This window comes from Brassica rapa, chromosome A08 (genome assembly GCF_000309985.2).
Source record: "Brassica rapa cultivar Chiifu-401-42 chromosome A08, CAAS_Brap_v3.01, whole genome shotgun sequence".
Taxonomy (NCBI): Eukaryota; Viridiplantae; Streptophyta; class Magnoliopsida; order Brassicales; family Brassicaceae; genus Brassica; species Brassica rapa.
The window spans coordinates 17,551,738-17,578,915 of record NC_024802.2 but is presented as its reverse complement, the minus strand read 5'-3'; the positions used below and the strand labels follow the sequence as shown (position 1 = coordinate 17,578,915).

Below are 27,178 nucleotides of genomic sequence, written 5' to 3'. Positions count from 1 at the left end.
TGAAGCCAAGTAATCTAGTTAATCATGAGTTCTGTCTTTTAAGTTTATTAAACCTGAATTTTGGTTCACAATGCCATTACAAGAAAAGTTTAAGGTTGCCCCTCGGAGAAGACCTCATCATTGTTGTTTTTCTTTTTCAAACTCTTTTGTTTCAGTCACCTGCGGATTTAAAGTGTCTTTTATCTTTATTCATTTGTGGGTGTCATTGTTTTTTTTCTTTTCTTTAGACTTAATAATTTATAAACTTTTGTTTTAAATACATAAAACATCTTTATATACCTCACAGATAATACTTAAAAGTGTTGGGCCTTAACTCTTAGAAAAGAAAGTGGGCTTAGTCTATTTATCTTTTTGAGATCTTCTGCTAAAGATGTAGCTAAGCAGCTCAAGGTATTGTTAAAAACTCAGCTATGATAAACACTTTTGTAACACTGTCTGGTCTTAAAGGATACTGGAAACTCACTTGCTTGAATGATTTAGGAACAACAAATGGTGATGCCTGGACATAGAGATTCCAACTTGCAGAAGGAGCTGAATCAGTATATCCCAACAGCAGCTGCTTTTGGAGGAGTGTGCATTGGTGCACTCACTGATTTGGCTGATTTCATGGGAGCTATTGGGTCAGGGACTGGTATCTTACTGGATGTGACTATCATATAGTATTTTGAAACCTTTGAGAAGGAAAAGGCCAGCGAGCTTGGCTTCTAAAGGGTTTATTTTGTTGAGACTAGTGAGAAACAGACTCTTCTGTGGGACTGTGTCGACTTGAAGTTTATAAAGAGCATTTTGGTAGATGATAATTTGTAGGGTTTAGCTTAAGCAGACATGTTTCAAAAAAAAAAAAAAAAACAAAAAAAAAAAGCTTAAGCAGACAAAAGTCAAAATTTCCGGTTAAGCTAAACCGACCCAGGTAGATGATAAATTGAACAGACAAAACAAAATTCGTAGGGTTTTAGAAAGACCTGTCTCTTCTCCGTCGTCTTCCCTCTGCAACTCAGAGCCAATTACGGCGGCAAAGAAATGCCTCGAGTCATCACCAACGAGACCTACGGTTGCCCTCCGATCCGAGCTTTGACCTTTGACTCTCTCGGCTTAATCAAAGGTTCACACTTTTCTCAATCTTCCTCCCTCTTTCTTCAGCTGAGGAATCATACTGAAGTTTAATTTTTTTTTCAATTCAATGTTACAGTGACTGAAGCTCGAGGCAAAGAGAGAGGAACTCCAACTGTAGTCAACACATGGGGCGAGATGAACGCTTCCAGAAGCGTTCTCGCCTCTTCCATGGATGATAGGCCAAGTAACCCGGTACAAAGTTTCATCCTTTCAATGTTTATGTAAGCTTTTACGTGAAGCTAAAGTTAAGTTTAGTTCAAAAGCTTATCACTTTTGTCTTTGTTTTGATTGCAGCTTTTGGCTGTGGCTAGAAAAGATGGCAACGTGAGTTTTCCTTACTCTAATCACTGTGTAGTTAATGTCCTTATCTGCAAAGCCTAGCTAACGTTTATGTCCAACTTTACTTAGGTTGAGGTTCTTAATCCTTGTAATGGTGATCTTCACTTTGCATACCCTTTATTTGGTGATGATGGTTGTTCACCTGAGGATGAAGAAGTCTCTGGCTTGCACTTATTCAGAAAACAAAAAGATGATCAGGCAGAAAGGTATGTGTAGCTTTACACTATAACCGTTTCTCTGACCATTACTAGTTAGTTTTTTTTTTTTTTGTGATTTTATTAACATAACTTTGTGTTAATTTAGATCTTGCACATTGCTTACATGCACTAAGAAGGGAGATGTGAGCCTCAGAACAGTTCAGTTTCCCGATGCAAGTGGTGATTCTACAGATGACGCTGCTCCCAAGACTTGGAAAGCATGTGGTTCTGGTGAAGTGTTGTTTGGTAAAGTGGATGGGAGCGAGAACTTCGGCTTGTTTGGAGGGTTAGTAGTAGTTAAGAACTGAATCAATGTTTTCATTATTTCTCGGTTTGATTGTTACCGTAGTGAAATGAATGGTACTAATGCAGGAAACGTGTTGAAGTCAATATATGGGATCTTGAACAATGTACTAAGATCTGGAGCGCCAAATCAGTGAGTTTCTTTGATTTTGAACTAACTCACCCTTAATGTCTCTTCTAAGTTCTAACCAATCTCTGTTTTGGTGTAGCCTCCTAAAGACAATCTTGGGATCTTCACGCCAACCTGGTTCACTTGTGCTGCGTTCTTGAGCAACGAAGATCATCGTAAATTTGCCACGGGAACCAAGTCTCACCAGGTTGAAACCCTGAAGCTTCTACTGCCACCAGATTGTTATAGCATTGTCCAGATTACTCACATTTTTTTTGTATGGAGACAGGTTCGTCTTTATGATGTTTCTGCTCAACGCAGACCCGTCCTGTCCTTTGATTTCCATGAGACCGCTATTACAGCCATCACTGAAGATCCAGATGGTCATACTATCTATGTTGGGAATGCTTCTGCTGATCTCGCTGCCTTTGATATTCGAACAGGTTCATTGATTCTCTCTACTAATGTGTCATTAACAGTGTTGATGCATCAAACAAGTAATTACTCGTCTCTGTTGCAGGAAAGCTGTTGGGAAACTTTTTAGGGAAGTGTTCTGGAAGCATAAGATCTGTTGTTAGACATCCACATCATCCAGTGATAGCTTCTTGTGGTAAGATGCATTGTATTGTCTACATAACTTCAAAAATTCATATGCGTTTTTCAACAGTCTCATATGTGTGTTGTTTTATTGAACTGTTCAGGGCTGGACAGATATTTACGGGTCTATGACGTGAAGACACGCCAGCTCATCTCTGCGGTACACTCTTCGACATGGAGACTGATGTTCTTTTGATAAGTAGAGAGTCTTATTCCCTCATCATTTTTTGTTATTGCAGGTTTTCTTGAAGCAGCATCTTACAGGTCTTGTATTCGACTCAGGGTTTAGTGGAGAAGGTTAGTTTTCTTTTGGCCGTTTACATATCACAGCTGTTTCTGCATTATTAAGTGATAGTATGATTGGTTTATGGTCGAAACAGAGATAGCTGTAGCAAACACAGTTGTCGAGGCTGAAACAGAGGAGAAGATGACGATCTTGGAAGATGATGAGGAAGAGGGTGAAGATAAAACAGAGGAGGCTCCTGTGAAGAAAAAGAAGTCAAAGAAAGAGAAACGCAGTAGAGATAAAGTCTCAGAGAAGGGTGAAGAGATAGACGAGGTGAGAAGCAAGAAGACGCGAGATCACAAGAAGAAAACGAAGAAAGTAAAGCCCACTCAAGAAGACTAGTGTTAAGTTTTTTTTCACATTGTTGTTGTACTTTGCTCTTCTAATCTGAGCTACAGTTTTGAACAAGACTTAAAAGAAAAACAGTGTTTTGGCTCTTTAAATTTTTGTGTTCCCCCAGAAAAGACTTCAGAGTTTTTGATTTCAACCTCCACATGAAAGGGAAAGTTACAAACTTACATTGTTCATTGAAAGGTTAAAGCACATCTCAAACAACAATCCTGCATCATTCAACTCGTTGTCAGATTGTAACCATGTCTTTTTTTCGTTTTTCTAGTGTCACCCTCATTGTAACTTCCTGAATTATGACACTGTTGCAAAATTTGTGTGGTTCTGCTCAAGCAGGTAGCTTGAGTTTGGTGTTGGTTTTCCAGCTACAATGAAACACAAAGGGATCCAAGGTCAGTGCGTGATAAGTGGCTATTAAAGGTTTCGAGAATGCTCAGACGGACGAGGTCTCTTTACCTTAAGTAGTAGTAGTAGAAGAAATCCGCATAGAGAGCTGTCTGGACAAGACCAGAGACGCAAGCTGTAAAATGCAAATATGTCAACGTTAGCAATGAGGAAAAACAATTCGGTAAAATGTAAATGGTTCTTCATTGTTGTTAACATTAATTACCGATCCATCTAGTGAAATGATCTTCTGTGAAATAGCGATAGATCCAGTTGATGATATACAGTCCACGATACGCCCTGCAAGTTAAATCATTGCCCATTCACAAACCAAATGCATAATGACAATAAGCAAGTCCTTTATGTAAAATCAAGAGATTACAATAACATTATTGCAGGTAGTACTCGTGCTACATCAAACATCTAGTTTCAAAATGTGTTTCAAAATGTGAACTCATAGAAGCCAGTGGAACAAGCTAGCAAACGCACATCTCTCGAAAGAATTACGTACCCAAGAAAGAGAACATATTGTCCAGTCAAGTTGTCCACATTCCCACTTCTCTGCAGCAGAACCAACTGGGGAAGGATAGCCACTGCCTCCAAGTATATAGAAAAAGCCCAGAACACCTATGATGGTTTCAAATTCACAGAATTAGCATGTTGCACTGCAATTCTGACTATCAACACACAACCACATTGCTGCAAATACTACTTCAGAATACAGCTCAGAGTAAAGGCAAATGTATGTAGCCATAAGTAGGTAACGCTAAATGATTCTAGTGAATTTCAAATAAAGGGATTATACAGGCGCATCTGACAAGTCAACAAAGAACATTTTGATACGAAAAGTAGCGAGATGCTGATAACATAAATCCATGTGCACCTTATCGAAGTAAAATTTGTCACATGCAACGATGCCAGAGCAGATTCCATAAATGGAAGCAAACAAACCTCTAACGATGCAACAGTTAGACACTAACAGGTAATTCTCATTATAAGTAGCAAGATATGAGATATGGCACAAGTGGGTACAAATTTCAAACAAGCTTTAGCACCAACTGTGACAAGGTTTCAAATGAATATATAAAAGACAGACTATATATTCTACCAAACAGCCAAAAAATTCGTAAATCATATGATATAAATGGAAAGACATGACACATCCATCATAATCAGCAAGCACATGGTGTATAAGAAAATGATATAGCAAAACCAAGATCACAGTTTGATGTATAACGAATGAACCAAAAAGAAAGATAACACAACATATGATATGAGAGCAAGCTACACTACCGCATAATACTCTAGCTATGTGTCCCACAAGTATTCGTTTTCCTATTATCAACAAACCAAAAACACACAAAAGCATATGAAGATACCTCTTGAAATGTGAATTTCTCATTCAGTATAAGCCCCAAAACAAAGCATGCCAACACAACGTACTGATGACGAAACGTATCCAGATCCTTATCGTATGACCTCCGCACCAACGGATGCCTACGCATGCACCAAACGATAGCCAAAGAGCTGGCAATGAAGACGATCTTCATCACGGTGTTGTAGAGAGACACATAGTCCGTGATGAGATCCATGTAACGAGTCAAGAACACAAGCGCGTACAGCTCCTGAGTCTTGAGAGAGATTCCTTAAGCCAACCAAAAATCAAAAGTCAACACAGAGACGTATACGCTCGAATCTATCTTAGGGGGAAGAGATCTCCACTACTTTGACTTACTCGGAGATCAATCGTAAAAACTCAATCGGATTCAAAACGAGATTGCATTGTGAAGCTAATGTACGAGGTCAAAGCAATGCGATTGTTTACGAGAACTCACCGGCGCAGGATTTGGTGGCGTAGATTTTGAGGAGGAGGATTAAGATACTGATCAAGTGAGTCATATCGCCAGCGAATCTGAAGATATTCATGGTTGATCAGCAAGACGGAGGAGACTCAACAAATTTTCCGGGAATCCAGAAAAGAAAATTCGATCGATGCTTTGTCTCTTCTAATCGAGAATCCACCAGAAAGGGAGACCTAAAGTTCCATTGAAGCGCAGATTTGAAGCTCCATTGAAATGAACGTGCCACGTTTTTTCTCTCCTGCGCTGACGTGGCGGAGTTAGGAGAGAGCCAGTTAACTTGATTTGTCACGTGTTCTATATGCTTTTTCAAAAGCTGTTAGACTGACTCGGTTAGTTACATTACATGGACCGGCGTATACGGTATATGGGCCTTTGGTTTTCATTTGTTCAATGTTGATTTTAGCTCTCTACCGTAATAATAGTAACTAATACTCCCTCCGTTTTTTAATATAAGTTGTAAGAGCTATGCACATAGATTAAGAAAATCATTAATTTTTTATATTTTCTAAACAAAAACATCATTAATTATTCACCTAACTACAATTCAACCAATAGAAAAATAGAAGATATATTATCATTGGTCAGACATCATTAATTATTAATAAATTTTACATAGAAACTCGAAAACGACATATAATTTAGAACAAAAAAGTTTCTTTAAAACAACTTATATTAAAAAACGGAGGGAGTAGATATTATAATCCATTTTTGATTATTGTATTATTCAGGTTTTAGATTTATTAAGATTCACTATTTTGTTCGGATCTATTGAGGTTCTGAATTTTGGTGAAAAACTTATGTTCTGCCCATTCAGATATTTATATATAAGAGATCGGATTTGGTTCATTTCGATTCTAGTTTAAATACTCATTCATGTTATCTATAAATATTTTAAATGTATTTATGTTATCTATGAATATTTTAAATCTAAAAGTATTTCAAAATATTTAAAGATCTAAAAATACGTCATATAAATTTCAAAACGTATGACTAAATACCAACTTTATAGTATTCGAGTTACTTATTTATATTTTAGATTATCACTATTTTTTTTTTAAATATCAAATGCTTATTCAAGAATAGTTTCATGTTTGGTGTCTTTAAAAAAAAATATTTAAATCTTTTAAAAAATTGGGCAATCATTTAGATTCAATGTTCGGTTCGAATAAAACTAAAGCCTAATATACTATTAAATAAGATCAATTTAGATATTTATGTTGGTTTCGGTTTAGTTCATAAATTTTTGGTTAGTTTTTTGGTTTTTGCGTTCTATTTTTTTCCACCCTTATAAATATTTGTCCTAAGTGATTTTTTATAGAGAATTTTGTTCTAAAAGAGTTGACCATTTTGTGATATTTCGCTGATACAAATCGTAAATATAATAAAATTGTATTGAATGCCCAGCTCGCTTCAACGTTCAAAACATCGTTTTCTTGTGAAGAAATAGAGAAGCATGAAAATGATGTTGAACGTCACGACTCATCAAATATCGGACACGTAAAACTAAACATGTTTGTTTTTTTTTCTGTGTCGTTAGTCAAATAAAAACTAGTACAATAAGGCACTATTAATGCTTCTCCGACGATAGATTCCGTGGTCGGCCCGACTTTTGCTTTGAGTGCGTATCGATTGAGCTAATTTAGTTTCTTAGCAGTGTATATAAGTCAATGTAAAGATAATACTACCATATTCATCCGTGTTGTGATTTTATATTGCAAATGCTCCTGTTGATTTGGTAATGGGTGCAATTAAGAACAGATAACATATCACGTGACTTGATTCTGTATAAAATGCAACTACCGTATTATAATAATCGACAAAATCGCCGCTTTTGTAATTAAATCTTGTAATGGTTCACACATGAGAAGTTATCCAATTTTTGTGTAAGAAAATGAAGTTCGTTTATTAGATGAGATAGCATTGTTTCTCAATACCACATGCATTTTTCTGCATTTAAATACATTTGATTTTAAAGTATTCATATTTATTTATTTAAATTTTAAAGTAATGGTATTTGAAATTATATTTGTTGATTTTGATATATTTTTGTAATAATAATCCATAGACATTATTATCGAGCTTAAAATAATTAAAATATTATATTTTTGATCATAATCCATAGACACAATTGGATCATAATACATTTGAATAAAAGGTGGACCATTCTAATATTCAATATTCAATATAAAATCATTATTTATATATGTATAGCTTATAGCCAAATTTGAAGTTATTTTTTAAATAAATGCAATTATAAATTATGAGCGTAGAAGTGGATTAGTCCATTTACTTAATTCACTTTGCGCCAATTTAAAATATTTGACCTTTTTAATCCATGTTTATTTTATATGTTAAATAATTTTTTTTTGTTTTAATAATTTGTAATCATATTATTTTATTATATATATATATGAACATAATTACATATTTATGAATGTTGAGATAAAATAAAAAGAAATTCTAACTTTACCTCAAGTTTATTACAAAAAGATAAAATTACCTCTCCTAAATCATTTAGAATGTTTAACAATTATTTATAGAAGTTTATGCTTAATTTGACCCAAAAAAGTTTTATAGAGTTTATAAACCAAGTTCACCCTTTAACTTTAAACCCTAAATAATTATCATTAAACTTTACACTCAAATGTTATGATATTTTTTATTGATTCTATTTTTGAAAAATGATATCAATTTAGTGTATTTTAAATAATTTCTATAAAATAATCCGTTATTTAACTTATTTTGTATTCACATGTTTTCTTTAATATTTTATTATCCAAATATACTAATTCATCTATTTAATTATTTTTGTTGGTTAAAAATATTTTGTATGTTTGACAAAATACCTTATTTCCGCTTACCATCGAAACTACAGAGATCCGCCGTCACCTAACCTGTCTCAACCCCGCCGCGGTCAGATTTAAAGCATGAGGCTTCACCGAGTTCCAGAACGTCAAGTATGTCACCATGGAGTGTGGAATTACCACCGAAAGAGCAAAGTAAAACCAAAATTAAATAAGAGAGAATGACCTCTGACGCCGGCGAAAGTTACTAGACGTCGGAAAAAAAACGGTGCATCTCTAGTTTTTTTCTTGCCAAATTAAGGGGGGGTGTATTAATTGAGAGTTTTGGGTGATTTGTGTCAAAATGATAAATTTCCTGTTATTGAAACATGAATTTTAAAAACTCATTTAAAATTCAGTGTTATTGAACTTGACATTTTATAAAATACTCTAAAATTCAATGTTATTGAAAATATTTTAAGTTGTGGAGTTTTCAAGTTTTCAAGTGATTTTAGAGTGTTTGGATGGAATTTCTTAGTTAAAAAATTAAAAATCAAATTTCATTATTTTAAGTGATATTCTAAAGTGGTTTAACAAAAATCATTTATTTTCTGCAATTCCTTAAAACCATCTAAAACCTCATTAAAAATCAAATCACCTCAAATTTTAGATTAAATACACCTCCTAAGATGTGTATTATCCCAAAGAGATCACAGTAACTTGGAATTTGGTCCTAATCCAGATTCATATAATGCGTTTAAAACAAACTTGCAAAGAAAACTAAATCACATATTTTCATTACATAGGAATGGTTAATTTAAAATTGGTTAATATATAAACGTTTAAATGTAAATTTTTGGCTTTGTTTTCTGTATGTTGCTAATAAAATCACCGACGTCCCTTTTCGTGGATAATCGTGATCTTTAATTAAATTAAAATGTAAAATATAAACACTGACGATTTTCATATTCAGCTGAGTCAAGTATTTTGTTTGTGTTTTTAAAATTAAAACTATAAAGCAAATATTTAGAAAAAACAGATAGATAGTTGGTGATTTGTGACTAAAAATAATATCTTAGTTTGTGTTATATTGGTTGACCAAAAAAATTCGTTGCATTTTGTTTAGATGTTGTGCCGCCTAATATTATTCCACAACTTCATGTAACTATAGAAGGAATCAACCAATTAAATGGCTGATGATGTGGACGATATTCCATATGCGTCTTTGACTCCTTGTCCATATATTTTGTGTTAACTAAGATCACGAAATTAATTATCCTTTAAAATAATACGGTTATAGTTTAAGAGAATTGTCAATAATTAAATTCCGTCTTGATTATAGAGTTGCGTGTTCTTCGATCTAACTAAAATGTAGTTTACCAGTTTTGGTCAAACAAAATTAAAGAAGGCTTAATTAGTCATTTACATTAGGCATACACTACTTGTAGTATGATATAGCAATCAAATCTCTCCCGACATAAAAAAAATACGACAAAAGAAAATACGTAGATTCCGAGAGTCATAAATGTATTTTGCAGAACACATTAATTATGAGTCGGAATGGGTAAGAGTAATAAACAACTTAATTATGTATTAAAGATTTATTATTCGATTAGATTTTTTTTAATTTTAAAATTAGAAGATGTAAAAATAGAAAATCGAGTGGACAGAAAATGGATTCAATCTGTCTATCTATCCACATATCCGTTAGATTCCAGAGCATTGACTTTTACTGAAACCTTTCGCTGGAGAAAAGAAAAGTTTCTTCTTTAGAGATAGAGAGAAGGAAACAAAACAAATCTGACAACTAAGAAAATTCTCAACCTTTCTTTTATTTCTCTCTGACGCGTTCTTCCTTCTCATCTCTTTCCCAGAAAGTTATCATTAACCCCTTTTTTCACTTTTCTTCCTTTCCTCTCCTCTGACTTTTTTTTCTCTCGTAACTATAGTTTTCAATTAGATTCGATCTGAGACGGAATCAACAACTAAAACCCCGCCGGAATCCATGGCTACGGCAGCGATATTCTCATCTCTACGACGGAGGAGATCGCCGTCGCTGGAAGCCTTTCTATCCCCCGTTGACCTCTCCGGCCTCCCTCTCGTTCAAACCCTAGCCGCAATCTCAACGGAAATCATCTCTTCCTTCAGCGGCACGCGGTTCTCGTTCCAACGAAGAAACGCTCGCTCGCTGATTCGCAAGATCGAGATCTTCCTCGTGTTATTCGAATCCCTAGCAGAATCACGCTGGGGCTCAACCCCTTCCTCTTCCTCGTCTTCGTCTTCCACAGCGTTGCTATGTCTCAAGGAGCTCTACCTCCTCCTCTACAGATCCAAGATCCTCCTCGATTACGGCGCCCATTCCAGTAAGTTATGGCTGTTACTCCAAACTCAATCCATCTCCGGCTACTTCCACGATCTGAACCAAGAGATCTCGACGCTTCTCGACGTCTTCCCGGTCAACGATCTAAGCCTCAGCGACGACGTAAGAGAGCAAATCGAGCTGCTCCAGAGCCAATCGAGGAGATCGAGATTGTACATCGATAGCAACGACGAGTCGTTACGCAGAACATTCTACTCGTTCCTCGACGGATTCGAGAACGGAGAGATACCTAACTCCATCGCTCTCAGATCGTTCTTCGCTGAGAAGCTACAGATTAAAGATTCGAAATCTTGCGGAAACGAGATCGAGTTCTTGGAGGAACAGATCGCGAATCACGACGGAGATGTTGAGCCTACTGGCTCCGTGATCAACGGGTTTGTAGCTATCACACGGTACTGTAGATTCTTGTTGTTTGGATTCGAAGAAGAGTGGAGAATCAAGAATAATAATCCCAAGAAGAAGAAGAGCAAAAGAGACGGAAACGACGGATTCATAACAGTTCCTAAGGATTTCGTTTGTCCGATCTCTCTAGATTTGATGAGTGATCCTGTGATTATATCCACAGGGCAGACTTATGACCGTACCTCCATAGCTAGGTGGATCGAAGAAGGGCACTGCACTTGTCCCAAGACGGGGCAAATGCTTGTGGACTCTCGGATTGTACCTAATCGAGCTTTGAAGAATTTGATCGTGCAGTGGTGCGCAGCGAGTGGGGTGTCTTATGAGTCTGAGTTTATTACGGATTCGCAAACAAACGAGGGGTTTGTGTCTGGTCTTCCGACAAAAGCTGCGGTTGAAGCGAACAAAGCTACTGTTTCTATACTTATTGAGTATTTGGCAGATGGGTCTGAAGCGGCTCAGACTGTTGCGGCGCGGGAGATTCGTCTTTTGGCGAAAACCGGGAAGGAGAATAGAGAGTTTATCGCGGAGGCGGGGGCGATACCGCACTTGCGGAGGCTTCTCAAGTCGGAGAATGCAGTCGCGCAGGAGAACTCTGTGACGGCGATGCTGAACTTATCGATATATGAGAAGAACAAGAGTCGGATCATGGAGGAGGACGATTGTTTGGAGGCTATAGTAAGCGTTCTTGTGTCTGGTCTCACAGTGGAGGCGCAGGAGAACGCAGCCGCCACGTTGTTTAGTCTCTCCGCGGTGCACGAGTATAAGAAACGGATAGCAATGGCTGATCAGTGCGTTGAGGCGTTGGCTTCCTTGCTTCAGAACGGAACACCGAGAGGGAAGAAAGACGCGGTGACGGCTTTGTATAACTTATCGACGCATCCTGAGAACTGCAGTAGAATGATCGAAGGAGGAGGAGTGTCGAGTCTCGTCGGAGCTCTGAAGAACGAAGGAGTGGCGGAGGAAGCAGCAGGAGCTTTGGCTTTGTTGGTGAGACAGTCTCTTGGAGCTGAGGCTATAGGGAAAGAGGAGTCCGCTGTGACGGGGCTCATGGGGATGATGAGATGCGGGACGCCGAGAGGGAAAGAAAACGCGGTGGCTGCGTTGCTTGAACTATGTAGAAGAGGTGGAGCCGCTGTGGCGGAGAGAGTGTTGAGAGCACCTGCGATTGCGGGAGTGCTGCAGACGCTTTTGTTTACGGGGACGAAGCGGGCTAGACGGAAAGCTGCTTCGCTTGCTCGGGTTTTCCAGAGGCGTGAGCATGCAGCGATGCGGGCAGGTGGTTATGGGTTTGTAGGGGATGTGAACGGGAATAGAGACGGCGGTAATTTTACGACGGATGTCTCTGTTCCGATGTCGATCTCCATCTCAGTACCTGTATTGTGATCTATGTTTAGTTAAAAGGTTACGAGATAAAACTCCAAAGAGGGGAACTTTCTTTTGTCGGTGGTTGGTGGTGTTTGTCAATATTATACATTTATTGGTTGGGAGGTATAATACGAAGTGAAATTTAAGAGATGATATGTATGTTTATCTTTCAGGAGAACAAAACCTGAAAAAGAGAGCGAGAACAAAAAGAGTTTAGTGTTATGATCTTTGTGTGTATTGTATTTGTTATGTAAGCTTATGAGACCTATTGCATTGTGATGGTAAACTAATAAGGAAGGAAATTGCGTTTTGTTAGTTGTTACTGTTAATCATTTGAAATGTATGTGCACAAAACAATCGGTTGGGAATATCAAAATCTGATGAATCTGTTCATGTCGCTTTACTAATGGGATGCCCTAATACAAAATCAAATAGGACAGAAGATTTGCTTGCATAGAGAAAAAACTTTATTATTTGGATTCTGTAGGTTAATAAAGGTGTATTATACTTAGAATCAAAGATTATAAAAATATTTACTCCCTCCGTTTTTTAATATAAGTCGTTTTAAAGCTATGCACATAGATTAAGAAAATCATTAATTTCTTATATTTTCGAAACAAAAACATCATTAATTATTTACCTAACCACAATTGAACCAATAGAAAAATAGAAGATATATTATCATTGGTCAGACAACATTAATTATTAATAAATGTTACATAGAAAACCGAAAACGACATATAATTTAGAACAAAAAAGTTTCTCTAAAACGACTTATATTAAAAAACGGAGGGAGTAAGAAATAAAACTTCAGAGTCTTGGCTAATGGAGAAACCCTTAAAGGAAAACATTCAACAAAAAGAATAATTACATAACAAAAAGGGAAAATAGTGAGGGTTAGAGTATGATTTGAATGGTCTCTCCACTTGTGAAATTGATAGAAAAAATCAATTACAAATGAAAATAATATTAGAATAAGAAGTGAAGATATTCATTACAAAGAGGTAAGAGAAAGAGAGAATCTTGAGTGTTTGATAGCTTTTTGTGAAGTGGTGAGCTGGGGGTAAATGATATTTTTTCTTTATAGGATTTTGTTTCTTACTCTATTGTTATATGCTTACAATGTGGATCTCATTATTATATAGAATTTGCACTAGATGACTAGAAATATAAGTGAAATTAGTTATATGGAAATGTACTGTGCTATTTTTCATATATAAGTGAAATCTTTTTCTTTTGTTATATATATATATATATATATATATATATGTGTGTGTGTGCGTTTATCTGTTTCAGTTTTATGATTTACAATGTGATTTTGAAGATTTCAAAGTCAAAGTTGGCCAAAATAAAGATTTCCAACTGCAAACTCCCATAGATTTCAAGTCTCTATTAAGATATGATGATGCGTGCATGTTGAATATGTTATAGGCACTATATTATCGGCAAAATATCTGAAGATATCATAATCAACTATAATCCTACTGGTGGATTTCATGATTTGGAGACATAGAGTGGCGTCGTCCACTGTATATTTTGTTCTTTCTTCAAGTGGATGCGACTTATTGTGTGGTTTGCCTTTTTGGAGTTAAATACCTTGTGCGTGTGCGCATGCTATCATCAAACCAATCTTACGTAATTAATTTCATACATTTTGTAGTATTTTTCGTTATCTATATTATTAAAACTGAAGTACATTTGAGAGTTGTTTGGAAACTTGAATAGTAGTATAAATGAGAATTGTTTGGAAACATGGATAGTAGTATAAATGATAATTGTTTGGAAGCATGGATAACAGTAGAAAATAATACTTGCTTATCTTAATTGATTTTTTAAAAGATTTTTATTATATTGTTAATCAATTCTAACCCTTCATCTATTATATTTACTAAATAAGTTAATCTCATTTATTACAGAAGTACAAAACAAAATTTATTTGTTTTCAATTTTTATTTTATCTTTTGCATTCATTTTTCTCAATTTTAATTATTTCTATACAAAATTCAAATCAAAATAATAATTTAAAATTAATTTATATAAATAACTGATTCAAATATATATATATATATATATATTTTAAAAAAATTTAGTAAAATATTTTCCAATAACCATTTAAAAAATATTTTCACTATATATAAGAAAAATACAATACATAACTTAATTAAAAACACCAACTTAAATTATGGTTTTTATATTTCATATTAAGTTTATAAATATAATATATGTGATTATTTATATGATGGTATGTATAAAATAATATTAATTATATGATTACTTATATTATGGTACATATAAAATATGATTAATTATATGATGACATATATATGATATATAATAGTGACATGAAAAACAAAACTTATTTGTTTTCAATTTTTTTTATTTTATCTTTTACATTCATTTTCTTACTTTTTAACTATCTCATTAATTATATTTACTATAATATTTTGCCAGGATTATTTACATATTAACTATAATAATTCGACATATTTGAATGAAACCACTCTATTTGTGATAAGAATTCAAAATGGTTAACAATTTTTTTTATTTACTTATGAATCGGTTAGACATGGACATTCGGATAACTGTTCAGCTACGAGTTATTTCTGTGGGTTATCATGCTTTTTGAGTTTTGAAACTAGACTTCATTTCGGTATTATAAATTTTCATGTGTGTTTCGAATCGGGTCCAGATGAATTCAGTCTTGATATATACAAACCTACAAATATCCAAAAACTAATGTATTTGACGCCGGTACGGATATTTGTATGAAAAGTAAGAATATTAACCGATTCAATTCAGGTATGTTGAATTCAAATTAAACTAAAAATAACCAAATAACCAAAAGTAATCATATTACTCTATTTGATTCAGGTTCGATTATGATGTATAGAAATCTAAAAGTACTTATGCAATTAATTATATTATGACACATATAAAATATATAATACTAATCATAAAAATAAAATATCGATTTATAAGAAAGTAAAAATTAACACCCGCACGGGCGTGCGGGTCAATCTCTAGTTTTAGTATTAAAGGTTATATGCAGTTTCTTTTTTTTTCCTAGTTTTGTACTCCTTCTATTTCAATTTAATTGTCGTTATAAAATAAAATTTTCGTTTCAAACTAAATGTTATTTTAAAATTTTAATGGAAAATTTATTAACAAGATTTTCTAATTTATTTTTCTATTGATTTTTTTTTATTTTAGAAATATAAAAAATTATATGTTTTATTATTTTGTGTGCATAAATCTAAAACGATAATTAAAATAAAATGTAGGTAATATTATATATTGATCACATCCGTGGTATTGTAATGCACCTTCAAAATATTGACTTGACTCCACCGTCACATGCATGTTTTCATACTTTCAATAATTAGACTAGGAAAAACATAAGATCGATTCAGAAAAGGTTTGGTCTTTCTAGATAGCTTTTAAAACGGGTTAGAAAGTAAGAAACTTCTCTTCAAACTTCTCTCCACCGTCACATGCATGTTTTCTTACTTTCTAACCCGTTTTAAAAGCTATCTAGAAAGACCAAACTTTTTTTTTAACATTTTCCACAAATTTAAAGGTAAAAGATGAACAGCAAGGTGTAGTCAAGCTTCAAACTCATGTTATCCCCAAAGCTAGAATATGCTTAAAAAAACCTTTAAACACTTGGGACAAGAAAAAAAAAAAGAAGAGGCAGATTAAGAAAATGTTTATTTTTTCTTATAAGTTGCGTCGATGAAATCAGAATTGCTTGTTACCTAAGTTAACAGAGTAGACAAAAAGATCATGCTTATTTAACATACATTCGGAACATGTTCATGATTCGCCACATAAACTTCTCTATAACCGAAAGAAGCTGAAAAAGACATTTAGTAAGAGTTTTGCCAGAGTTGATGGGTTTGATCTGAGGGCTGACCAACCTGAGCCCCCGCACCATCTCTAGGGTTTTGCTGCTGGCGCTCGAGCGACATTTCTGATTGGGACTGAGAGAAATTAGGGTAGCCATGTAACGCTATTGTTGTTGCTGAGCTTGACGATACCATCCTGCTGCTGCTTGCTGAGTCTGTTGTTGTTGTGCTTGGAGGTTGTAGTATGTGACTTAGCCGGGACACCTGACATGGTCTGAGAGCCATGACCGTGATGACACATTGCCGAGTTTTCATTCTGAATGGATAAAGCAGGAGAAAAACAATGTCATCAAGCTGTTCAGCCTGTTCTTGTCTGAAACCAAGAGAAAGTGGTAAGAAAGTGACCATAAAGAGACAATTATTACCTTGTGGCCTAAGTAATGGTGGAACAGAACTACTTCCTCCACAAGTGCCAATCCCTCTCTGAGAATTCGGTAAGAACTGCTTGAGTTCTAATAGCAAGCCCGAGGGAGGTCAATCTTGCTCCCATTATATGTTTCTGCTTAGTCTATGTTTCTTGTCAAGCACGTAACTTCTGTTTTCGGATTGCAAATGAAGCCAACTGTTAATCCTTGACAACTTTGTTCTACCCTCTTTCTGTTTAACGTTTTTCTCCAAGACACCGATCTTGGAAAGAGCTTTGGTCACAGATCCGGGGCCCGTCTTTGTCTTATCCTCAGACACGACCCAACTTTAATATCACATTCAGATATGTCCTGACTATAAACTGTTGCTGCATCATCTGCTCTATTCTGACTTATATCACAAGTCGACTTCGAAACACTCCTCTCCGAAGAGCCACAGCCGTGTGTTTCGGTCCAAGTTTGTTAGTTGGTTTAGTTGCTTCATTTTAGGATCTATCGTTTCCTGTGAGGCTATATATAGCCATCTCCTTATTTCAATGAAATCAGAGTATTATTCAGAGAATTACAGAGCATTTGACTTTACTAAGAGATGTTGATTGAATTTGAACTCTGAATACGATGACATTTACATCAAATATGATTATTGCTATTACTAATGTTAAGTTTATTCACTGCCGAGCTTAGAGTTACTATATATCCTTTCTAGAGACTTTCTTGTTGTAAAGGCTGCAGCTGACGTTTTGGAAGGATTCGGATGCTACCTTTTTCTTGAAACCAGAAACTTATATGTTGAATTATATGTCAAAGGTAAAAGATAAACGCCAAGCTTCAAAATCATGTTTAAGAACTAGTAAATAAGAAGCAGATTATGAAACGTTCAAACACTTGGGACAAGAAATAAAAGAAAGAAAAGGTTCACCAATTCTTTTTTATAAGTTTGCATCGATGAAATCAGAATTGCCTGTTACCTAAGTTAACAGAGTAGACAAAAAGATGATGATTATATAACATACATTCAGAACATATCCATGTCTCAGCCACACAAAACCACTCAATAACCGAAAGAAGAACACACTCTTTCTTCATTTAGTAAGAGTTTTGCCAGAGCTGCTGCTGGGTTTGATCTGAGGGCTGCTGACCAACCTGAGCCCCCGCACCATCTCTAGGGTTTTGCTGCTGGCGCTCGAGCGACATTTCTGTTTGGGACTGATAGAAATTAGGGTAGCCATGAGACCCATAACGCTGTTGTTGCTGCTGCTGAGCTTGACGATACCCTCCTGCCGCTGCTTGCTGAGTCTGTTGGAGTTGCTGTTGTTGTGCTTGGAGGTTGTAGTATGTGTTAGCCGGGACACCTGACATGGTCCGAGAGCCATGACCGTGATGCCACATCGCCGAGTTTTCGTTCTGAATATTTAAAGCAGGAGAAAACAAAATGTCATCAAGTGGTTCTTGTCTGAAACCAAGAGAGAGTGGCCATAAAGAGACAATTATTACCTGCTGCTGCTGCTGATGTTGAAGTGCCAACAGATGATTACTCTCTTTGTACTGAGAACTCAGAACATCTTCATACCCGGTAGGAGCAGACTGTTGTTGGTTAAGAGGGAAGTTTCCAGCGGATCCAACATTAGTGGAGTTGTTTCCAAAGCCATAAGCGGAAGCAGGCGCTGTTGCAGACTGAGGCAAATTACTGGAAGAGAGATTGGTTTTGTACTGTGGAAGCAACGCAGCTAGTTGCTGGTGATATGAGGTGTTACCAGCATATGTTTGCTGGAAAGCAGATGGCATGTATGGATAGTTCTGAGGTATTAGAGGGTAACTAATCATGTTTGCAAAGTGTGCTAGCGGCATTGTGGGTTGAGAGTAAGGATGCATTTGAGGAAGCTGTTGAGGAAGTGCTGGTCCAGTGGCGATATTAGCACCTTGTAAGTTTTGCTGCATTGGCTGTGTCCCTGGGATTCCACTGCCTCGGAGCGCCTACAAAAATGTAAGAACATATATAATCAAAACATTTTTCTGAACATAAAAAAACTACTGGCTTAGGTCATGCAAACATAACATTATTCATTTGACAATCAACAAGACATCTTGTGATTCTTATAAAAAGACAAAAGTGGTTATTTACCTCTGGCATGGAAATGCTTTGGGCACCAAGTGAAGAAGCATTATTGCTATTTCTTGACTGCATAGACTGTGCAAAATTGGAATACTGGAACTCAAGCTCCCTAGCGTTTTGTGCCAATAAACTGTTGGGATCTGAGTGTGGATACGCCTGCTGAGTCAAAAACACACAAACAAAATACCAATGTTAGCAATGCCATTGGAGAATTTCATTGGTTCATCACTTCAAATATGGATAATGCACATGTAGCTTACCATCACATTTGACAAAGAAGCAAGATTCTGCATCTGGTTCTGAGCATTTGTCTGTGACGCATCATATGCAGTATTCAGCTGCTGCTGCTGCTGCTGCTGCTTAGCATACTCTGTCTCGGACTGAGCAAATGTGTACTGGTTCTCTTGAACAGTCTCAGGGTTTTCTTGCTTCAGAACCTCTCGCCTAGATTCCAAAGAATCATCATAACTTCCAGCGGCAGGTGCGTGCCCCATACTTCCATTAACTGTACTTCCAAGGCGTTCATCTCCATAGAACTCAGTATTTCTGCAAAACAAGCATTGATCAGTTAGCAAGTAAGACATATAAGCAAAACCCATATGGAAAACGAAATCATTAGTAATAGGAATACCTAGCATCTGGATGTTCGTTCTGTGGAGCTACGTCAGGTGTCTCTTCTGCATTGTTGCTCAAAGGCCTTGATCCAAAACCTCCAAAACTTCCAAAACTCAATTGCGAGCACTCTTCTGTATGGATTAGCAAATGTTTTGGAATAACAACAGCGGGTCTATCCTCTTCATGCGAGGCTTCTTGATCATGACCATCTATGGTTAGTTCTTGAGAGTCGGCTGAACCAGATGAAACCTCATCTTCATCTGAAAAGTAATAATGACACAATACGATACACTCAAGAAAACCAAAAAAAAAATCCTCTCGTACTGATCATGACTATATGTATTTACATGATCAATAATCATAATACAATAAGATATTACCTTTGTGGTGCTCCACAGGATGGCTCTGCGTCTCATAAGTGTACTGATTATCATTAGATTCAGACGAAACTCCTGAGTCATCTTCTTGGACATTTCCAACCGAGCCAGGTTGCACATGATCGACTCCAAGATCTTCAGAAGGGCCACTTTCGTCCAACTGTATATTTTCTAACCGGTCCCTCAGATGTTGTTGAACTCCTCTCTCAGATTGGAAATCAGCTGCGCCACCGCATGCCTCTGACTCTACTGGTGCTACTGATACAGAAGATGTAATAGGAGCCAGTGGCTTCTCAATCGACGGCCATTCATCTTTCACAGGGACCAGATGATTTGCATTAACTTCATGTCCGTGATTAATCTCAGATCGTTGTGAGTTTGTCGTCTTGTTCTGTGGTATACCCCTCTTCACAATGTCAGCCATAGACATCTGGCCTTGAGCTCCAAACCATGGAGTTTGATGTCCAGAAGCGGGCTGTGATGATAGTATTCCATCGCTCGAGGCAGCAGGTGGCAATTTATTTTCCGTAACAACAGAATCACTGCAGAACATATGCAACATAGATCAGAAAGCTGAACTGTGAATTATTACTAAAGGGTATTCTACCAATAGAATCATTAACTTTCTCAGCTACAAGAGAAAGAGACCAGTCAAGGGAAAACCTGTGTGGTGTCTGATGGTGGTTTGCCACTCCAGAGGCAGAAGACCAAGAGCTTGTGTAACCCTGGGTTCCACTTTCTCTTTTGTTTGTAGATTTACCCCGGAAGTTTCCAGAATCTGAACAACAGAAGCACATAAGCATGGATCCTATAGTTATAACTATATAAAATCTTATGCGTCCAAGAGATCATGTCTATACCAGTAGAGCTGAGATGAGTAGATCCACTTCGACCACCATAGCGATCAGAACCACCTCTACCACCACGGTTGTATGTGTTATGACCACCACGCAGCCTGTAATCCGGTACATCCCTAGTCTGAACATAAGAAATAACAGACTTAAGAACAAGCAAAAACTTCCAATAAACCAAAACGATAACTTTAGCTAAAAACTAGAATTCAACTGATTCCAGCAGAAAACAACAGCTAGTAACAAAAACATTTGAAGTAAGTAAGTAGACCTCAAGGCATGAAAACATAATTAGTTAACACTGGACAAGTAAATCAAAATAGACATTCCCTAGTCTATTTGACATAAGAAGAAGAGTCTCAGGGTTGACTCACCTCTTTCTTCTTTTCCTTTTTGCTCTTTACCTCGTGAAAAGGATCTGCGTAGGACAATAAAAAAAACAAGAATCAGTATCATTAATAGACGCAAACTGCAACCTTCGAAGCTGAGAAAGTTCTCAACTTGCAATAAGACAAAGACCACTACTTTAGCTTTTTGCACAAAGGCAGAAACTTTCGTGCACAAGGATGAAAACCCTAATAGAAAACCCTAATTAATCAGTCAGTTTTTCGAAAAAAAAATCTCATTTCAGCGAACCTTGAGAGAGGAGGCGATGAACGGCTTCGTTAGGATCCATATTACACTCTTTAAGCATAGCGTAGATCTCAGCCTCGGGAGAGTTCACGATTTCCTTCAAGCTCTGTACTATTTTCCTAGACCCTGTCGGAATATCGTTATTGCCCTTTCTCGCTCCGATGACCTTGCCGCTGCTCATCTTATCCGCCGTAGTAAAGCTGCCTCTCTCTCGGATCTGGATGTATCGACGCTCTCTCTGTGTGTGTGGTCAGTCGCGAGAATACGAACAAAGAGAGAAGAAAAAAGAAAGAGGAAGAAGAAAGGAGCAGAAGATATATATCTTTGTACAAGGAAGAAAACCCTCTCTCGATTTTCGGTTTTTTGTTTTCAAAATTGTAAAATTACGGTTCTCTTGTTTGAACCGGTGTGTCTTAACCGGGCTTAAGATTACTGAAACATTAGAGCATCCACATCGGTTTTTGATGGGTTCATGGGCTCCAGTTCTTAGGCCCGAAAGGATTAAAGAAAAAGTAAAATGGGTTTATTTCGATGAACCGGGCCTTACGAGTGAATCTGTAGGAGTTGAGTTCAAACTACGCGTCGATCACTGAGTGGCTGTTCCTTTCCGCGTTGACGACGACGAAAGTAGGGTTTCCGCGTAACTCGATTCATTTCTCTCCTTTCTGAAAAAGCTAGGATTTACCTTCTCCGAGGCGATATTTCGTACAACTGCAAATTCCAGAAATTTTTTCCATCAAATTGACGATGAACTCTCTTCTCCACGAGTTTAGATCAGTATCGAGTAGAGTCACGGTCTCTTAGAGTCGATTTTGGGCTCTTAGATGAACACAACCTCTTGAATTTGTAAAAAAAATTATTGAATTGTTTATAGTTCCCAAAATTTTATACTGTCTTTGTTTGGAGGTACCAGTTTTTCAAATTTTTGTTAATAGATACGAAAATATATTCAAAATTTATATTACATAAATCGAACGAAACAAAATAAAAAAAAGAGTTACAATGCCGATTGATTTGGATTCAATGGTTTCCTACGAAATACTACTAGTGTGTGGATTAAAACTTGGGGGAAAAAGGTTAGACACATGACCTTTCTCAATAAAGAAAACTCATCTGAAAAATTGTATTGCAACAAAGGTTAGAAAGAAACAAAACGAAAAGAAACACTTGTTTACAAGAGAAGATACATATAAAGATAGAGAATTGCAACTGGGCTTACTAAGCAGATATTCCTTATGTTTCATGGGAGCACTTTAGCTTTTCGTTATTTTAACTTACAGTACAGGTTCTCTCTGTTGATATTCGACTACAACATCAGTTAAAACGACCTCTCCTACCAACTCTTGTTAGCTCAAATAAAAAGCACCATAGGTAAATGTTTAAAGGCCACAGAGTGACGCAATAGACAAAATTAATATTGATGATGTGGTTTCGGATCTTGGAGATTTTACGGATTTCGATCCAAAATCTTTTAGTAATGAAAAAATGCCATGCTTGTTTTAGAACAAAACATTATCCAAGAATGCTCTAAATATTAGAGTTGAAAGTTAGCATATAAACATTGGTTATGCTCACTTCTATTGATAACTTGTGACATAATACCATCTTCATTTGTCATTGAAATCATATGTTGAGACTTAAGACAACTAATGATATGACTTAACAAGTTCGGCAAAAATGTAACATATGTACTATAAGAAGTTCATAGGAGGTGTTCCAAAAAAAAGGTAGGTTCTAGGTTGAAACCCCCAATTTCTGAAACTAAATCATGTAATTAGTTTTGTTTTATACATCACCCAATCATGTGATCTTTCGCATTTGCTTTGAATATTTTTTCCACTTGAGCTAACAATACTTTGTTTGAATAATTTTTCACCACATATGCATCTTATATATCTCTTTTACTAAAGGAGAGTAAATAGTTAGGAAGATGTTTGAACTTTCCCACCAAAAAGGGAGCTTCTTATATTTGTCCATGTACTATAAGTTTAATCTGTAAATACCTTTTCTTCTTTATGGTGTTTTTCTCTTTGCTTGCCGATTCTAGCTTCCTCCTAGTTTCTCCTTTCTCAAGTTTTCTTATATTCTTCTCATACATGTCTTCGCGTCCCCTCTCTCTCCCATCCCAAGAAATCTTTGATTCTATGATTCTCCTTTTGTCTTCTTCATCTTTGTATAAATATTATATATCTACACCTGAGAGGGAACTTCTTCGCAACCATTCTATCTTTCTTCTACCATATCCCAAGAATACCCGACAAGTCTCTCTCTCTTTTCAAGATCTTCAACTACACAAGGACAAATAAAGAAATGGCTCACATTGTTGCTCGTCGATATTTTCAGATCATGCTTCTATGTCTTCTAATCAGTTCACGTAATCTATCTGCGTCTCATACAACATTAGAATCATGAAAGGATGAAGGAGAATTAGTGTTTTGTTTTTTTTGCTTAGAAACTGACTTGTATTTTTTTTCCCTTTTTGATGATTGGTTTGGTTTCAGCTCTAGATGTTATAGCTCAGGGAGGACAAGGTGATATACCAGTTGTTAATCCTACATCTCCCGGTGGTGATACCACCACACCAACCATTACCCAACCATCACCGCCTTCCTCAACGTTTCCAGGTCCAGTCACAAACCCAAATCCACCAACTGGTGGCTATCCACCATTAGATGGTACAACACCAACCGGTGGTGGCTATCCACCACTTGATGGTACCACACCGACCGGTGGCGGCGGCTATCCACCACTTGATGGTACTACACCGACAGGTGGTGGTGCACCTGGTGGTGGAGGTGGCGACACTGGTACAGGTGCTGGTGGTGGTGGTGGTGGTGCGCCTGGTGGAGGCGGAGGTGGTGGTGACACCGGTGGAGGTGGTGGTGGTGGTGGCGGTAGTGGCCAGTGGTGTATAGCTAAAGCAAATGCTTCGCCAACATCATTACAGGTGGCTTTGGATTACGCTTGTGGGTATGGAGGAGCTGATTGCGGCCAGATCCAGCAAGGTGCAAGCTGTTACGAGCCTAACACTATTCGTGATCATGCTTCGTTTGCTTTCAATAGTTATTACCAGAAGCATCCTGGTTCAGACAGTTGCAATTTTGGAGGGGCTGCACAACTTACCAGCACAGATCCAAGTAAGACACTTTTAACTTTCTTGATCTACAAGTCTACGTATATAAATCCATTATACCGTTGGTAGTATCTCAAAAGGGGTTTTACCCAAAAATATGAAAAGTATATATTGGTAATTTTCAACTAAGTTTCTCATGAATAAAAATAACCAGAAACATAAAATATAAAAAAGAGTAAGAATCTTTTGTTCGATAAATTTTTCTATTTTCTAGAAAATCATTTAACATTTATCAAAATCTCAGTGGTTAATTTTATTATAATATATTTTTAATGACAAATTTTATGGGTATCTCACCAATGCTTGCTCTAATGGTGCTCTAAGAATATTATACCACCATCACCATGTGTTATAGAGCTTGATAATGACTAGAGTTTTCACCTTTCTATGCTAAATATAAATTCGAGTCTGGTACTCAAAATCTGCTCTTGTACTGCTCCAGGTAAAGGAAGCTGTCGCTTCTCAGCATCATCAGGAACAGTCAGGTACGTCTCTCTTCCCGCTAAAATAACGTCTTAATTAACCTGCCAAAAGAAATAGAGAATAATACTGCTTTCTCTATGCCAAATGCAGCACAAGCCCGCCAAGTCAACCGAGTCCACCAGATTTCAACTCCCCACCTTCTACTTCTACCTTCCCACCGCCAATAACAACTCCAACTACAGGCATGCCTGGTTCAGGACCACCCTTCGGCGTGGCGGAGCCAACGGGGCTTCCGAGTTCAGCAACTCATGCGTCACATAGCTTTTTCATTTCATTATTTACAGCAGTTGGGATACTAATGCCACTACTCAGGCAATATTATCTTTAAACAGACAGAGGGTCTCAGGGTTTCAATCATTCCCTGCAAAACGAAGCCGTGATCAGCAAGAAGATTTATAATCCAAGACCTTTACTCTCATCATCTGTTCTCTTGATATAGTTCATAAATATATTTATTTAGTAGGAGTTATTACAAGATCAAAGGGCTTAGATTATTATAAACATTCTTGTAGACACGTTAAGCGTAATGTATCTCTCCACAGTTTTAGAGAATAAAAATACTTAGGAGCTGATAAAAATGACAAAAATGGGAATGATATATAAGTATATAACTAATGACCTGATCAAACATAAATGAAGATTCAAGACCTGATCATCATTATTAACCTAAAAGTCAAGGAGATCCAGATCCTTATAGTTTCCTCAACGATAATCTATAAAGAACAAAAAAAAAAAACAACATAGCTTCTCAATCCCACGAACAAGTCCAAGAGATCATCTCTAGCTGTTAGGCAGTATTAACTTCACTCGAGGATTAACCACAGCTAAAAGTTTAATTGGGCCTATTTTAAACCCATAATTTAGAAGGACAGGCCCATATGTAAAGCGGCGACGAATAATGAGTGGGAGACACAAACCCTAAGAAACTAAGCAGTCTTCTGCTTCTATATAAAGTTCAAAAACCTTCATAATCTCTCCAAATTACTGACGGCTTGAAAACTTTAATTTTATTGTGTCTATCTTCTATGTAGGAAACTTAGCTCTAGTTCTGTAGCTAGATGTCTTTTGTGGATCTTTTTAGTTTATTTTATTTGTTCGGTATTGAAGAAAGTGATGATAAGGAATTGTCGCCCCAGTCTTACTTAAAACATGGTGATTGACTACTTCTGTCTGATTCTCAAAGATTTTCATCTTTTAATGTTAGCTAGTTCTGTCTTTGATCATTGTATATGGATATGATGAAATGGCATAAATGTTTTGTGACACCCAGTCTGATCTGCTTCGGCAGAGTGAGTGATTTGCCATATTCTCTGATCTATAATCATTGATAGATTTATGTTTTGTGAAGTTCTGTTCTAGTTTAAATTTGTGTTTTCTAGTCGAGAGGAATGAGGATTATTATTACCATACGTCTGCAAATCTGAATTACAGTGTTGATTCATAGACATGCACTACCATCTGACCTCTCTTAAAAGATTTCTTGTTTTTGGTTTTCAATCCTTTTTTTTTTAATGCAATCAATGATGAATAAAATCGTCCATATTTAATGATAATCCCGTGATTATTAAACACAAGATCACCATCTTTCGGCTGAGATTGCAGTTTTAATTAAATCTTTGAATTTAGTTTTTGTGTTCTTGTTAGTAAAATGCCTAATGGTATCTGATGTCCAAACTTCAAAAAAGTAGTTGGACATTTCGTTTTTCATAGGCAGAAACTGAATGAACAGGCCTTTGCGACACTGCTAGCTTATCACATAAGCTTGTTGTTACTTTTTAACCTGTTTATATTCTATTCACCTCTGTTTTCTTGGTTTCATATTTTCTTTTTTTCCAGTGTGTAGTAATTGCATAATTGTTGTTATGTAAATGTTCTGTCCCAGACGACATAAATTTTGTTTCTAGTCTTTTCTGTTTTGTAATTCGCCAGTGATGTAAAAATTGTTCAGGTCTGTTTTGTAAACGTATACAACAAACTGAAAAGAGCCATTTTTGGAAGTTACCAGAAGTCAATGTTTAAGTTATGGACCAACAATATACAGAGACCTTAGATATACTAATATAAACGTTTGATCAAAAAAAGATATACTAATATAAATTGATCATATGCTTATTAACCAATGTGAAATCATAAAAATGTTATAATGAAAGAAACAATTTTGAAGTTTCAAGTTTACTTAAGATCAAAGTCTCACCTAATGGTTCTATCTAATCCTTTTTTGACCAACTGGAGCTA

The 27,178-nt window shown here is 36.3% G+C and overlaps 5 protein-coding genes and 4 non-coding genes across 11 annotated transcripts; 7 read left to right on the top strand and 2 right to left on the bottom strand.

Annotated features, from left to right (window-relative positions):
- Positions 1-807: 807 nt before the first annotated feature.
- On the top strand, positions 808-3,387 carry LOC103835280 (WD repeat-containing protein 74). Its single transcript, XM_009111423.3, has 12 exons — positions 808-1,102; positions 1,190-1,305; positions 1,408-1,437; positions 1,522-1,658; positions 1,756-1,935; positions 2,022-2,085; positions 2,162-2,269; positions 2,351-2,504; positions 2,582-2,671; positions 2,763-2,818; positions 2,898-2,955; positions 3,039-3,387. Exons 1-12 carry the CDS (start codon positions 1,021-1,023, stop codon positions 3,284-3,286), a joined length of 1,323 nt encoding a protein of 440 aa, XP_009109671.1. The 5' UTR covers positions 808-1,020; the 3' UTR covers positions 3,287-3,387.
- On the bottom strand, positions 3,356-5,812 carry LOC103835281 (ER lumen protein-retaining receptor A). The gene is made up of 6 exons (XM_009111424.2): positions 5,512-5,812; positions 5,056-5,321; positions 4,188-4,303; positions 3,903-3,976; positions 3,749-3,812; positions 3,356-3,657 (listed from the first exon to the last, which is right to left on the bottom strand). The coding sequence occupies exons 1-6, from the start codon at positions 5,600-5,602 to the stop codon at positions 3,621-3,623; spliced, it is 648 nt and encodes a 215-aa protein (XP_009109672.1). The 5' UTR covers positions 5,603-5,812; the 3' UTR covers positions 3,356-3,620.
- A 3,196-nt stretch (positions 5,813-9,008) lies between these two features.
- On the top strand, positions 9,009-12,783 carry LOC103835278 (U-box domain-containing protein 17). The gene has a single exon (XM_009111422.3). The coding sequence runs from the start codon at positions 10,327-10,329 to the stop codon at positions 12,484-12,486; it is 2,160 nt and encodes a 719-aa protein (XP_009109670.2). The 5' UTR covers positions 9,009-10,326; the 3' UTR covers positions 12,487-12,783.
- A 4,789-nt stretch (positions 12,784-17,572) lies between these two features.
- LOC103835277 (RNA polymerase II degradation factor 1) lies at positions 17,573-21,651 on the bottom strand. Of its 2 annotated transcripts, none has more exons than XM_009111420.3 (10): positions 21,331-21,651; positions 21,069-21,112; positions 20,704-20,821; positions 20,507-20,621; positions 19,847-20,385; positions 19,483-19,726; positions 19,112-19,397; positions 18,861-19,010; positions 18,233-18,712; positions 17,573-18,142 (listed from the first exon to the last, which is right to left on the bottom strand). In XM_009111420.3, the coding sequence occupies exons 1-10, from the start codon at positions 21,506-21,508 to the stop codon at positions 17,825-17,827; spliced, it is 2,472 nt and encodes an 823-aa protein (XP_009109668.1). In that variant the 5' UTR covers positions 21,509-21,651; the 3' UTR covers positions 17,573-17,824. The 2 variants fall into 2 exon arrangements, with proteins under 2 accessions (XP_009109668.1, XP_009109669.1); XM_009111421.3 differs by having other exon boundaries at positions 18,861-19,007.
- Positions 21,652-23,484: 1,833 nt separating this feature from the next.
- Positions 23,485-26,780, top strand: LOC103835276 (PLASMODESMATA CALLOSE-BINDING PROTEIN 2). Of its 2 annotated transcripts, XM_033277965.1 has the most exons (5): positions 23,485-23,701; positions 23,829-24,146; positions 24,183-24,464; positions 24,903-24,945; positions 25,034-26,780. In XM_033277965.1, the coding sequence occupies exons 1-5, from the start codon at positions 23,638-23,640 to the stop codon at positions 25,269-25,271; spliced, it is 945 nt and encodes a 314-aa protein (XP_033133856.1). In that variant the 5' UTR covers positions 23,485-23,637; the 3' UTR covers positions 25,272-26,780. The 2 variants fall into 2 exon arrangements, with proteins under 2 accessions (XP_033133856.1, XP_009109667.2); XM_009111419.3 differs by having other exon boundaries at positions 23,829-24,464; positions 25,034-25,577.
- On the top strand, positions 26,050-26,120 carry LOC117127602. The gene has a single exon (XR_004450622.1). It is a non-coding gene; the product is annotated as a small nucleolar RNA U31b (small nucleolar RNA).
- LOC117127603 lies at positions 26,175-26,260 on the top strand. Its single transcript, XR_004450623.1, has one exon. It is a non-coding gene; the product is annotated as a small nucleolar RNA snoR4a (small nucleolar RNA).
- Positions 26,325-26,411, top strand: LOC117127562. Its single transcript, XR_004450582.1, has one exon. It is a non-coding gene; the product is annotated as a small nucleolar RNA Z195/SNORD33/SNORD32 family (small nucleolar RNA).
- On the top strand, positions 26,456-26,544 carry LOC117127564. The gene has a single exon (XR_004450584.1). It is a non-coding gene; the product is annotated as a small nucleolar RNA Z196/R39/R59 family (small nucleolar RNA).
- Positions 26,781-27,178: the final 398 nt, after the last annotated feature.

Coding starts and splice junctions, on each gene's coding strand:
- LOC103835280 (XM_009111423.3), top strand. CDS start 1,021: ATGCCTCGAGTCATCACCAACGAGACCTACGGTTGCCCTCCGATCCGA. Junction 2,086..2,161: donor AGATCTGGAGCGCCAAATCA/GTGAGTTTCTTT, acceptor GTTTTGGTGTAG/CCTCCTAAAGACAATCTTGG. Junction 2,956..3,038: donor CTCAGGGTTTAGTGGAGAAG/GTTAGTTTTCTT, acceptor TGGTCGAAACAG/AGATAGCTGTAGCAAACACA.
- LOC103835281 (XM_009111424.2), bottom strand. CDS start 5,602: ATGAATATCTTCAGATTCGCTGGCGATATGACTCACTTGATCAGTATC. Junction 3,977..4,187: donor CAATATGTTCTCTTTCTTGG/GTACGTAATTCT, acceptor TTTAACTTGCAG/GGCGTATCGTGGACTGTATA. Junction 3,658..3,748: donor TTCTACTACTACTACTTAAG/GTAAAGAGACCT, acceptor GTTTCATTGTAG/CTGGAAAACCAACACCAAAC.
- LOC103835278 (XM_009111422.3), top strand. CDS start 10,327: ATGGCTACGGCAGCGATATTCTCATCTCTACGACGGAGGAGATCGCCG.
- LOC103835277 (XM_009111420.3), bottom strand. CDS start 21,508: ATGAGCAGCGGCAAGGTCATCGGAGCGAGAAAGGGCAATAACGATATT. Junction 19,727..19,846: donor TCCTGTGGAGCACCACAAAG/GTAATATCTTAT, acceptor ATTACTTTTCAG/ATGAAGATGAGGTTTCATCT. Junction 19,398..19,482: donor AACGAACATCCAGATGCTAG/GTATTCCTATTA, acceptor CTTGTTTTGCAG/AAATACTGAGTTCTATGGAG.
- LOC103835276 (XM_009111419.3), top strand. CDS start 23,638: ATGGCTCACATTGTTGCTCGTCGATATTTTCAGATCATGCTTCTATGT. Junction 23,702..23,828: donor ATGTCTTCTAATCAGTTCAC/GTAATCTATCTG, acceptor GTTTGGTTTCAG/CTCTAGATGTTATAGCTCAG. Junction 24,946..25,033: donor GCATCATCAGGAACAGTCAG/GTACGTCTCTCT, acceptor TGCCAAATGCAG/CACAAGCCCGCCAAGTCAAC.